The sequence below is a fragment of the Osmerus eperlanus genome, unplaced genomic scaffold, assembly GCF_963692335.1.
Source record: "Osmerus eperlanus unplaced genomic scaffold, fOsmEpe2.1 SCAFFOLD_785, whole genome shotgun sequence".
NCBI lineage: Eukaryota > Metazoa > Chordata > Actinopteri > Osmeriformes > Osmeridae > Osmerus > Osmerus eperlanus.
In genome coordinates, this window is record NW_026911621.1 from 1 (window position 1) to 13,440 (window position 13,440).

At 51.5% G+C, this 13,440-nt stretch overlaps 1 protein-coding gene across 1 annotated transcript; it reads right to left on the minus strand.

Moving 5' to 3' along the window:
• Positions 1-6,220: 6,220 nt before the first annotated feature.
• Positions 6,221-9,998, minus strand: LOC134016339 (uncharacterized; the record flags this gene model as incomplete). Its single annotated transcript, XM_062455711.1, has 7 exons — positions 9,664-9,998; positions 9,449-9,547; positions 8,740-8,799; positions 8,490-8,595; positions 7,664-7,911; positions 7,001-7,187; positions 6,221-6,480 (listed from the first exon to the last, which is right to left on the minus strand). Coding segments are annotated over exons 1-7 (1,077 nt in total), but the record flags the coding sequence as incomplete, so codon positions are not given.
• Between the last annotated feature and the right edge of the window lie 3,442 nt (positions 9,999-13,440).

Genomic DNA, 13,440 nt, shown 5'->3' on the forward strand with positions numbered 1-13,440 from the left:
AGAGAGAGAGAGAGAGAGAGAGAGAAGCAGAGAGAGGCAGCGGTGAGAGAGAGCTGTAGTCTAACGTGAGGCAGGGTGTGAGGATGAAGGGAGAGGAACGGTGTGAGAGACAGAGATATGATCTGCAATAATGAAACATGTAGTGGCAAAGTCACCTGGAAGACCCAAAGCCTCCTTGAATCGTTCTCCTTCAACCTCATTCCTGAAGTTTGCGACTTCCATTCCACCTGTACCAACACAGCAAATGAGAACATATTTGGTATTTCACTGCAGTTATGGTTCCATAGATCATCTGACTGGGAGTGTGTCAGCAAGGAAGACAGGATATTCATTCATTTGGGATAACTGATTATTACCATAGCTGTTATTGTCTGAGGGGTGGGTGTGTGCACGCCTATGTGTGTGTGTTTGTGTGCATGTCGTGTGTGTGTCCGTGTGTGCATGTTGTGTGCGTGTCTGTGTATGTTTGTGTGTGTGTTGTGTGTGTGTCCGTGTGTGCATGTTGTGTGCGTGTCTGTGTATGTTTGTGTGTGTGTGTGTTGTGTGTGTCCGTGTGTGCATGTTGTGTGCGTGTCTGTGTATGTTTGTGTGTGTGTGTGTTGTGTGGGTGTTGTGTATCTCTGAACCCAGCTGTGGTCCTTCCTCAATCTCCTTCCCTCTTGTCGGGCGCGCTGTTGTGTTTCTCCCTCCAGGACCAGCTCTGGTGATACCGCGGGCCTCTCCTCTCTCCGGGGATACGACCTCTGCTACCCGACCTCAAGGTCAACACCGCGAGTCTGCTCTGTCACGATACACACGCTCGGAAGGAGTCTACAGGTGCACCTGCCAACAGCACTACTGTGTGTCACAGTGTACAGCACCACGCGACCGACGGCAGGATCACACACACAGAAGGTTGGGAAAGGGGGAGGGGAGGGAAAGAGGGTGGAGGAGAGGAGGAGAGGAGAGGTGGAGAGGAGGAGAGGCGAGGAGGAGAGGAGGAGAGGAGAGGTGGAGAGGAGGAGAGGCGAGGAGGAGAGGAGGAGAGGCGAGGAGGAGAGGAGGAGAGGAGGAGAGGAGAGGTGGAGAGTGAGAGCAGGAGAGCAGGAGAGGAGGAGAGGAGGAGAGGAAGAGAGGTGAGGAGGAGGAGGAGAGGAGGAGAGGAGGAGAGGCGAGGAGGAGAGGAGAGGTGGAGAGGAGGAGAGGAGAGGAGGAGAGGAGGAGAGGAGGAGAGGAGAGGAGAGAGGAGGAGAGGAGGAGAGGAGGAGAGGAGGAGAGGAGGAGCGGGTGGAGGTGAGGGTGGAGGAGAGGGAGGCAGCAGGACATGGCCAGCAGAGAGCAAACAGGAGGTTCAGAGACACCAAAATCAATCTCCTCAGCTGAAACAGACGACCCCAGAACACACTGCAGTTCAGTCATGGCGGAGGCTCCCCATGTTAAATTTGATTTGCAAAGCAGAACCAACTCAATTTACGGATACATTTGGCCCAACTGGTTGAGCTGGGCTGGGGGGTGCAGGAGTGTGTGTGCATGTGGGGGGGGGGGAGAGGCGCCCTCTGCATGTGTTCCTGCTCCCTAACCTAATAACAGTGACACAGTAGAGCTGTGTGTGTGTGCGTGTGTGTGCGTGTGTGCGTGTGCGTACAGCTTCGATCAGAAGAGGAGGTCCATGCTAAGGAGTGCTGGGGGACAGGGTCGTTTGTTTGTGATTGAATTATTCGAGGCGTTTGTCGATGTCGAAGCTGCTATGTGACGTTCTGACCGGACCTTCGAGTCTAATGTTACACTTTCTAAAAACGTTCTGATCGGATGAAGGTCTGCGTGTTTCTGCGCGTGCAGAACAGAAGCTTTTGTGGAGAGCGTGCTAATGCTGTGCCAACATAAATGAAAAGGCGACATATATTCAGATAATGAATAATGTATTTAAAGATCAAGAAAATGGCTTCATTCTCTGTCTTTGCCGTTTTTTACATTTATGCATTTAGCAGACGCTTTTATCAAAGCGACTTCCAAGAGAGAGCTTTACAAAAGAGCATAGGTCACTGATCATAACAACGAGATAGCCCCAAACATTGCTGGCAGCCAAAACATGAAGCATACATGGTGGAAAAACCAAATAAGTGCCAAAGGGAAGAACCATAAGAGCATGCAGTTAAACAAGTTACAAATGAACCCAGTTTGAATCACAGTGCTGATCTGAAAAGTAAAAGTTGCTTTATTGAATAATCATTCGATTTGAAGAGGTCTGGTTAAACCAGGACAGAGATGGTCTGACAGATAATCATTTTTCAGATTCATCACTGAGGTTATTTCCAGATTAATTCTCATAAATTGTTAGAACACTCAGACGTGCGAAAAAAAACATTTGGACTCGATTATAGTCCCATGAATGTTGTATCCAACTACATAATCTATAGTAATCTGACATGTTTATACACAAGACTGTCAATGAACCTCCCGTTCCAACCGCCCCAATCAAATCCCTCCCACTTTTTCCTCTCTCTCTCTCTCTCTCTCTCTCTCTCTCTCTCTCTCTCTCTCTCTCTCTCTCTCTCTCTCTCTGTCTCCCTCTCTCACAAGTTCTCTTGCTCTACCTTGTCATCTCCTGCGATTGGTTAATAGACCCCTTTCCTCTTGTTTCATTGGTGGAGTGAAAACTCTCTCTCTCCCTCCCTCCCCCTCTCTCTCTCTCTCTCTCTCTCTCTCTCTCTCTCTCTCTCTCTCTCTCTCTCTCTCTCAGTGCTGGGCCGGGGGTACGTCCAATCATTGTCTGAGCCATCAATCAGACCTGACAGGCCCCGGCAACATGAAAAGACGCGGCAACGGCAGCCATTAACCACCACTCCCCCCTCCCCTACCCTCCTCACCCCCCCCCCCTCCTCGCGCCCCCTCCCCCCCCCCCGCCCCCCCTGCCCCCCCCCCCCCCCCCCCGCCCGGCCCCCTGTGCTTTGTTTCCTTCTCAGAAGACAAAAACAGAATGACAAGATGGAGGGCTGGACATTAATCAAACCACCCTGTGGAACAACCTCTTCAAGCAGATCATAAATAAATTCCTCTCCTCTCATTGGCCAGCTGCTCTTATTTGGGCTCTAACCCTGTCTGCCCCACCTCCCTTCCTTCCTTCCCTCTCTCTCTCTCTCTCTCTCTCTCTCTCTCTCTCTCTCTCTCTCTCTCTCATTCTCTCTGTCTCTCTCTCTCATTCTCTCTTCCTCTCTCTCTTATGTCTCCCTCACACTCTTTCTCACCTCTGCATCATCTCTTTATCTCTCTCTTGTTTCCCTCTCCTCCCTCTCCTCCCTCTCCTCTGCTCCATGTCCAGGGCCCTCAGCTGCTCCGTGGCTGGCCTCCCCACAGAGGAGGGGTGGGCAGGTGTTAGGGCTGTTTTACGCTGCCATGGCCAGGCCTGAGTCCAACCCTGACTCCACTGAATCTCACTCACTCACACACACACACGCACACACACAGAACCTCTCTCACACACACACACTCACTCAAACACACACACACACATTCTGTCCACACAAACACACACAGGCAGACACAAACGTGAGCACGCACAAACAGGGACACTCACTTCTCACAATCCACTCTCTCAAGGGGCTGGGGTTGCCCGGGCAACCGTCCTGGGCACTTTACAGCAGCCAATGTGTGTGTGTGTGTGTGTTGGTCACCTCTTGACAGAGGCACAACAGACAGCAGCCGGGCTGTCACGGCAACAAGAGGACAGACCAGCGGCATCTCAGAGACACCAGAGAGGACACCCCAGTGTGTCCCCTCACAAAGCCACTTCCTGACAAACAAAAGCAATCTGTGTTTACCTTATTATGACGACACCAAATACAACTGGGCTTCGGTTCGACGCTACTGTACGCCATAGCCTGCGTGGCAGGGGGGGGGACCTTGCGCTGGATGATACAAGTTGCTGCGCTCATGTCAAAGTGAGCGTGTCGAAGTGTCAAAACGCGAAAATAATGACGATGGTGACAAAGACGTGTCGTAGTATTTCTTTCAATTAGAGGTTCTATATTTGTCTGTGGCGAACACGGGAGACAAATGGGAAGTTAATGCAGCGCTCTGGGCGGGATGCTGGGGGCGCCGCGGGTACGAAGGCGTCCTGCCACGCTCGCATTGTGGGAGACAAGCGCGGCAGGAAGTGGCGGTGGATGATGTATGATGAGCACGGTGGGGGGAGAAGATGTTCCATTCAGGTCTAATATTCCTCTAATCTGTGTTTCCCTCCCTGCTGACTCTGACCTGGGTTACACACAGAGGCATGCTGGGAGAAGCGCCGGGTCAAATTAACATCGAAATCCTGTCTGATATTCCCTCAACTTGGGCTAGCCTCAGTGTTAGAGGCTTACAGCTCGATAAAAGTCTTTGCCCTGAAACCATCTCCCTTGTATTTCTCCCTAATAAAAAGTCCTTGATATAGAGCGCCCCCAGATAATCGAATTATCATAATAAATATTCATCTAAGTAGGGAGGTCTTTGAAGATTCCACTGTCATCTCCCTCGAAGTCATGTCGATGTTGTAAAACAGGTGAAGATGCTCACAACGGAAGGTTGGTTTCCACACTGTGGGGGTTTGGAGCAGGAAGTGGAGGGGTTGGGGGGGTGATATCTGGTCGTCCAGGAGACTGAGACTGTCCCAGTTTCAAATCTGGCCAATAAGAGCCATCCACACATTCTTATCTACTGGTTTATTGACACCTAAATGGATTAGCCTCATGCAACACGGATAGTGATTGAGTAGGTTTGCAGGTCGCCTGTGTGAGTGTGTGTGTGTCTGAGTGTGTGTGTGTGTCTGAGTGTGTGTGCGTGTCTGAGTGTGTGTGTGTGTCTGAGTGTGTGTGCGTGTCTGAGTGTGTGTGCGTGTCTGAGTGTGTGTGTGTGTGCATGTGTGTGTCTGAGTGTGCGTGTGTGCATGTGTGTGTCTGAGTGTGTGCGTGTGAGTGCTTCTGGGAAGAGTGCGATAGCAGGCTCATATTGATCACGCAGCACATGTGGTTCCCACGCTTTCCCTCCCCTGCATCCTTTGTTCCCCGTGCCTGTCTGTCTGCTGGGGTGTGTGTGCGGTGTCTGCGCCCGCGCGCATGTGTGTGGTGAAGCCCCCCCCCCCCACCCCCACACACGGGGGAGGGGGGGGTGTACAGATGGTGAGTGTGAGCTTGGCCGGACTTCCTCCCAGGAACAACAACTGTTCAACCTGGGCTTGTGGGCGTGTCCCGCTGCACAGTGGGGCGTGTCCCGCTGCACAGTGGGCGTGTCCCGCTGCAGACAGCTGGATGCAGGCTGGGTCCGGGTGAGTGGCGGGTCCCACGACACCAAACGCAGCCGGTAAACAACGGAAGAGAGACACAAGGAGACGAGAGAGAAGAGACGGTCGTGAGGCGCTTGAAAAAAAAGAGAAGAGATTTATTTTGATTTTATTTCCAGCCACGTGTACAACAGTTCAGAGCTAAGGCTACTGTTCACAGACAACACTGTAAGTCGACGTGAGAGCGCGGCGCAGGTGAACCACCTGGGAGTTTCTTCACAGTTCCTTCGCTTCTCTCGAGAAGCCACGACTGCTTCCTCAACAGAAACAACATTCACAACAGACGAACACCCGCCCCCCCCCCCCCACCCCCCAGTCCATCAACAACCCTACACCTTCCCAGGCCTCTCATCCACCTCAGTAAACACCTGACTAAGACACAGGGTCGACGGCGTTATAAGGCTGTGTAATAAGCTTTTGGCACATATGTCCATATTTTCCAATATCTGATACTATTGGTCTTATCATCCTGATCCAGGTCTAACCAAGTCTATAGGGGCATTTAGGAGTCTACGGGGTTGTTTCTGGACAGCTGGTAACCTGGGTAACAACTCACTGCCATCTAGGACAGTCTAGGGTAACTACGGCTGGCTGAGGCCAGAGGGGCCTGGAGGTAAAGAAGGCTAAACTAACTAGTCCTCATCGGGATGTCCACACTTCAACACCTCCCTCTACCCAGCGCAGCGTATTCAAATACTTTCAAATGCTCTGAGCGCACCCTGCTCGAGCCACAGTTACAATCAATCAGATCCACACAAACTAAGAAAAACCTCATCAACTCAGCTAAGCCGACCACACCTAAAGTGTTTGAAAGCATTTCAACATGTCACATGAACTTAGGTGATCCGAGATCCGAAACCCCCCGCCCCCCCCCCCGCACGCCCTTCCTGAAGCGTCTGGCATCCCGGAAACACGGGCGGCGACTGGGGCCCAGGCTCCCTGGACGGGGGCGGCGACTGGGGCCCAGGCTCCCTGGATGGAAGGTGACGGGGGAAGTCGGGCGGACCGAGACCAGGCCTGAGTGTCTACAGTGTAGGCGCCCGGGCCCTCCTCCTCCCCGGGCTCGGCCTTCACCGCCAGGTGGGGCTTCTTGCGGAGACGCTTGGCCTCGTTCTGGAGCTTCTGGCGGATGTAGCCCTTGATCTCCGAGTCGGTCTTCCCTGGGAAGTAGTGCTGCACTGCCCCTATGGAGGGAGGAGATACAGGTGTCCTTACTCATCAACATGGGCAACAGTTACTACGCTGTTATGGTATCATGCATGATAATAAGCAGGTCTCGCTGAGAGTAACCAGTATCAGTTACTACATCGTTATGGTAACAAGCAGATCTCGCTGAGAGTAACCAGTATCAGTTACTACATCGTTATGGTAACAAGCAGATCTCGCTGAGAGTAACCAGTATCAGTTACTACATCGTTATGGTAACAAGCAGATCTCACTGACAATAACCAGTATCAGTTACTACATCGTTATGGTAACAAGCAGATCTCACTGAGAATAACCAGTATCAGTTACTACATCGTTATGGTAACAAGCAGATCTCACTGAGAATAACCAGTATCAGTTACTACATCGTTATGGTAACAAGCAGATCTCACTGACAATAACCAGTATCAGTTGTTACATCGTTATGGTAACAAGCAGATCTCATTAAGAATCACCAGTATCAGTTGTTACATCGTTATGGTAACAAGCAGGTCTTACTGAGGATGGCCTGGATCTGGTCTGCAGGCAGCGCTGGTTTGGGCAGGCCCCTCTTGTTGTTGACGATGCCAGAGATGGAGTGCGAGGCCAGGCAGTCCCTCTCGTACAGGCCCCTCAGGAGGTCGTTGGTCAGCTTCTGGGCCGTGGTGCCCGTGTTGCAGCGTTCCAGAAGCTCTGCTGTGATGAACTGGAGAACCAGGACACACCGGAGAACCAGGTCAGACAGGAGAACCGGACAAGAGAACCAGGAGACACAGACAGGAGACACAGACAGGAGAACCAGACAGGAGAACCAGACAAGAGAACCAGGAGACACAGACAGGAGAACCAGACAGGAGAACCAGACAAGAGAACCAGGAGACACAGACAGGAGAACCAGACAGGAGAACCAGACAAGAGAACCAGGAGACACAGACAGGAGACACAGACAGGAGAACCAGATAGGAGAACCAGACAGGAGAACCAGACAAGAGAACCAGGAGACACAGACAGGAGACACAGACAGGAGAACCAGACAGGAGAACAAGACAGGAGAACCAGTCAAGAGAACCAGGAGACACAGACAGGAGAACCAGACAAGAGAACCAGGAGACACAGACAGGAGAATCAGACAGGAGTAAACTGAAATCAACTGAAACAGCTGACAGGTTTAAGGTTATCCACCTCTTGGTAAAGGGGGGGTCCGGTGACCTCGGCCCCTCGCTCCTGGGGGTGGTGTCCGTTCAGGGGGGCCTCCAGCTTGGCCCAGCGGCCGTTCAGGACCCCCCCCGGAGGCGGCAGCATCGCGGGGGTCATGGCGCTCCGCACCAGCACCTCAGGCATGCTGGGAGATGAAGTTCTTCTGTCCCCGGCAGACCAGGACTCTGTCCTCTCAATCAAGGCTTCCAGGTTCCGGGCCAGTTTACCACAAGCTGGGGGAAGACAAGGTTTTCCAGTGAACGTATCTGTGTTTACAGTTCAAGGTGCAACAGAGTCCAAGAGTCTAGTGAGGTGGGAAAATGATCTAGTAACTAATTGGCTAGTCAATCGGCACATTTTTATTCACTGGTCAAATGGCTTTTTACTTACATTACATTACATTTAGTCATTTAGCAGACGCTCTTATCCAGAGCGACTTACAGTAAGTACAGGGACATTCCCCCCGAGGCAAGTAGGGTGAAGTGCCTTGCCCAAGGACACAACATCATCTGGCACGGCCGGGAATCGAACTGGCAACCTTCAGATTACTAGACCGATTCCCTAACCGCTCAGCCGCCTGACTTGATTTTTTATATGTCAGGGCAGCCATGTTTTCAACGAGGAAGAGAAGACGGCTGGAAGTTTAGGGAAGGAAGGAAGTAGGGAAGGAAAGAAGGAAGGAAGTAGGGAAGGAAAGAAGGAAGGACACACAGTGTCAAACAGGAAACGAAGTATAGGGTGCATGAGCACCCAGCGTTTGAAACTCAGTGACGTCATCGTGTAGGACCACAGGACTTCAGCGCGCGCTCACCTGTGAGACACCGGACCTGCTCCCTCAGACTGTCCATCTCTCTCTGCATGCTCAGCACCATGGCGACCAGCTCGGCTCTGGAACGAGAATGGAGACCTCCGAACCCCTGGAATATAAACACGGATAAAGACCCATACAGACCCAGGTCACACACACAGGTACAGCCACGTAGAGCCTGAGGGTGCTTATACTTTAGATGTTGGTCACACACGCGCACACACACACACACACACACTATCCACCTGTGTACCTCTGTTATTAAGTCGCCATGGTCGATGTGTTCCCCGGCAGGGCTGTCTGGCTCTGGTGCCTGTAGGGAAACACAAGTCGTCACCAGCTGCCTTACACTGCCAGAGTAACACAAACCACTGAACACAGACCATGACTATCCTATTAGCGTGTAGTGTGTGTGGCTGAAAACACACGAACATGGACAGCGTCACTGAAAATGACTTGGTTGTAGACTTGAGTCCTGCCAATGGAAACTGTGAGATTAGCTTCTTCTCTTGGCATTGTAGCTTACCCTTAATATACCAATCAGCAGCTTTTCTCGGACGTGCAACATGTTTATAGTCGCTCCGCAACGCATTTTTTTTCCGTGTATAATTATATTGAAATAAATGTCCTTGTTAATCTATTGTTGCCAAATGACTCATCTCCCTCTCTCCATCACTTTCATATCAATGGCTGCCCTCCGCATGCCTTTCAGCTGCGCCATTGTGACAAATCGCCTGTAAGGTGAATGATTTCGAGGCAATCGCCCCAGCCGTCTGGCAAACAAGTCGAGAACCAAGTATTGAGGAGGTGTGTTTAACATCACTAACTTACAAGCAGAATTTATGATCTTGAGCTATTGCGCCCGGTCTGCCACAATCACAGACGTACCCATCACCCGACACAGACAAAAGACTAAACTTTGTTAGCCTACTAAAATATATTTCATAATAGTGGAGCCAAACCCTTGCGTTCAACTTTTGCAGAACGGTGTTGCACGGTGCACTCTCCTCTCCGTTCGCTTTTAACGGGTGTGTGTGCTTTCTCCTCTTCGGTAGCCTGTGCTGTAAAGACAGACAGGATAATTAGCGACATAAATCGTGAGCGACAAAACAGTCGCCCTTGCCGAATGGGCAGCTGTAACAACCCGACTACAAACAAGCGTAAAACGTTCACGTACGCATAGCGGCTGACTGTGAGATGTCGTTATGTCAAAGTCTTCATATTTTGCGTCTTCCACCTCCTCTTCTTCATATTCGAGGTCGAGAATGCGTTTAGCTATTGTTTTCCTTCTCATCTTCCTCCCATTATCTCCTTTCCGCGCTGAAACACTGGCCACCCCTTCAGCATGCTGGTCAATACACTGTTCGGTGCCCCAACAGCCCCGTCAATTCTGAGAAAGGCACCCGGGTAAAGCTTCTAACCTACAGATAACCGTGGCATGTGGTTGAACAGTATTCGTTTCGGTAGTCCTACTTAGACATCAAGGTTTCTTAAAACTGAATGCGTGTGATTGTGTCTCACTAGACTGTTTTAGACATAATTTTATGGAACACACGAGGGTTACATTTCACTGGAGTGCACATGATTTAAAAAGATGAGAGATTAAAATTTGCCTTTGGGCTGCAAAAAAATCACTCCCTTCTACGGAATGAAAGTTGTGTAACTAAGTTTGGTTGCATTAACTTTTTGCAGTGTCTGTTCTCAACAAACACGCTGTAATGGAATTTTTAAACCCATTTTAAAACCACGATCATTGGAATTGTGTGTGAGTTTGGTACAAAATACTATGATAAAACTTTGACTTTTATAGCAATGTACAACAGGTGTATGTGGCTGTATGCGTGCTGTGTGTGTGTGTGTATGTGTGTGTGTGTGTGTGTGTGTGTGTGTGTGTGTGTGTGTGTGTGTGTGTGTGTGTATGTTTTGAAAGAGCTCAGGTCCGTGCTTTCTGGACCATATAGGGTAAAGTAAAAATGACACCATGCAACACTCATGATTTCACGTACTCAATGTTTCCAAACGGTCCGAGTTTCTGTAGGTCTGCTTCAGTCGTCATAACAGCCACCATGTCACATGGGAGCCCTGAACAATAACGTCATCTGACGTCTCCTTTCTCAAACGTTGGTCACGTAACAGCCGCAGGAAGGCTGGAGCGACAAGCTCTGTTCGGCCTGCCTCCACATGGGTGTGTGTGTGCAACAGGAGCCAAACGAAGCGCTCACGCTTAGAGCCCAGTCTTAGCATGATGGAGCTACTTGAACAGAACGCTTCAGACACAGCACTGGCCTCTTGGGGGGATCACCTATCGATCCATCCGCTGCATATCTTTCACACTTAAGTGCTTGTGACGCTGGAAAAAGGGAGGGATATTGATACGGCATCGATGTCCATTGTTCTTTCTTCATTGCCCTCGTGTCTCTTGGGCTCTGAGTCTCTCAATACGTCTCCACAACCGCCCCAGCGCTGGTGGTCTTCAAGAACCTTCACACAAGACCCAAAGCCGTCTCCATCCCTGCAGACAGACTGTCACCATGACACAACGTACTTCATTACCACTTTATACACAAATCGAAATTGAGTTTTGTTTGCGTAGCCCTTTTTACAAGCTGTATCGCAGAAGGCTTCACTTACGCCCATAGAACTGCCCCGAAACCAACCTCAGCCCTCATACACACCACTGCAAATGTTCGTTTGACACTGACACACGAAAACACCCATGCAATTTGTGTTTTCCTCTGACGGGTGTTTCCTGGAGCCTGGGTGTTCCCTGCCACACAGCCACACGCGTCTGACGCGAGCGTGGCGTCGACGCCGGCCCAGGTGAAGCGCTCCCGACTGCCCAAGACGCCGGGACGACAGCTGAGACAACGCGACACAGATTACAGCCGTGTTAAAGCCGTGTTACGGAGGCCAGAGACGAGGTTTCCGAGGGAACAGCCGTGTTTATCAGACGGCGATAAGGTTACTTCACCTCCCCTCCTCTCGGCAGTGAAATTGAAACCGAGGCCCCTTTGCCCCCGGAGATAATTGAAAAACGAAGGCTCCATCACACACGCACAGACACACACACGTGAAGAGAAAGAAGGAAGATGTTGTTTTTCGGTCTTACAGATTCATGGAGTGGATGGTGCAAAGGCTAGCGTGTGTCTGCGTGTGTGGTGGAGGTGGGGTGCGGACTGTGCCGTTGAGTGGGTTTTGATTGACCAGGAGGAGGCAGCAGGCTGACCTTTGCCCTCCAGGCCCCAGCAGCCCACGGGGACATCTGTAAATGATTACCTCTAATGAACAGAGCTTGTGACTGAGGCACAGAGTGGATCGACCACAGCGTGCTGGACGAGACAAGTGGCTCCAGTTTAGGGCTGTGATTGTGAATTAAATATAGAACTGAGTCGGGTTGGGATTGCAATTAGGTGTTTGGATGTGTGTTTATGTGGTCCATGAGAGAGAGAGAGAGAGAGAGAGAGAGAGAGAGAGAGAGAGAGAGAGAGAGAGAGAGAGAGAAAGGGAGAGAGACTGAAAGAGATTGACAGAGAGAAAAAGAGACAGAGAGAGAGAGGGAGAGAGACTGAGAGAGGGAGAGAAAGAGACTGAGAGAGAGAGAGAGGAAGAGAGGGATAGAGAGAGAGAGAGAGTGAGTGAGAGAGAGGAAGAGAGAGGGAGAGAGCGAGAGAGAGGAAGAGAGAGAGAGAGAGAGAGAGAGAGAGAGAGAGAGGAAGAGAGAGAGAGAGAGGGATAGGGAGAGAGAGAGAGAGAAAAAGAGGCAGAATGTGTGTGTGTCTCCCTGCTGTGCCTGAGCTCCACAGCCCTGTGCTTGACAGACAGGTTGAAGGCTAATGTTTAGAGAGCGCCGCCACACTCCGTCTCTCCCCCCTCCCCCCCGCCGTGCAGAGTGTACCCCTCGCCCCCCCGCCGGCCCCCGTTTTGTCCCCGCCTCATGAATATGCAGCGTCCATCCGCAGCAGGGAAACAATAGTGTTGTGAAGGAGCTGAGAGCCACAACTAAGAATCGAGGGCCGGGTTAAAGCTGTCCTTCCCTGGGCCTGCAGAGACACCCTGGGCCTGCAGCCTGCAGACACACCCTGGGCCTGCAGCCTGCAGACACACCCTGGGCCTGCAGCCTGCAGAGACACCCTGGGCCTGCAGCCTGCAGACACACCCTGGGCCTGCAGCCTGCAGAGACACCCTGGGCCTGCAGCCTGCAGACACACCCTGGGCCTGCAGCCTGCAGACACACCCTGGGCCTGTGAACTGTTCCCTCTGCCCCAACTGCCTGCAGCGATTCATCATGCCAAGACAGAGGCTTGGGACCGGTGGAAAGATTTAGGGTCGTCTCTTTTGGTGCGACGGTTTATAGGAAAGTTAAATGAAGCACACCTTTGTATAAATAAGATGAAACGGCGTTTCCACAAGGCCTGGTGTCTAGAGTGTGAAGGACAGACACACACACACACACACGCCTCAGCTAGCCCTGGGAGAGAGCAGGGTCGCTGTTTGGACGGGAAGCACACACCCTCTGCTTCCCACAAGGAAATCACTGCTGCTTTAGCTGTTCAGACGCCACTCACCAAACCAAATCCCTGCCTGTCAATCTCCCTGTCCTGCCTCTCTCAGCCAATCACAGCCCTTCCAGAGTCCCCAGCTCTCCGGCAGCCAATCACAGCCCTTCCAGAGTCCCCAGCTCTCCGGCAGCCAATCACAGCCCTTCCAGAGTCCCCAGCTCTCCGGCAGCCAATCACAGCCCTTCCAGAGTACCCAGCTCTCCGGCAGCCAATCGCACCCTCTCCTGAACTGTTATTGTTGCATCATGCAGTGGACCATTTCAACCTGGGGGGGCGGGGGGGGAGGCAATCTGGGGCCAGTTGTACTGTTAGAGGGGCCAGTTACATAAAACATTATGTTTGTCATGTAGTTTTCCTCACTGCATCGCAGGCATTAATGGGACAAAACCCATGTT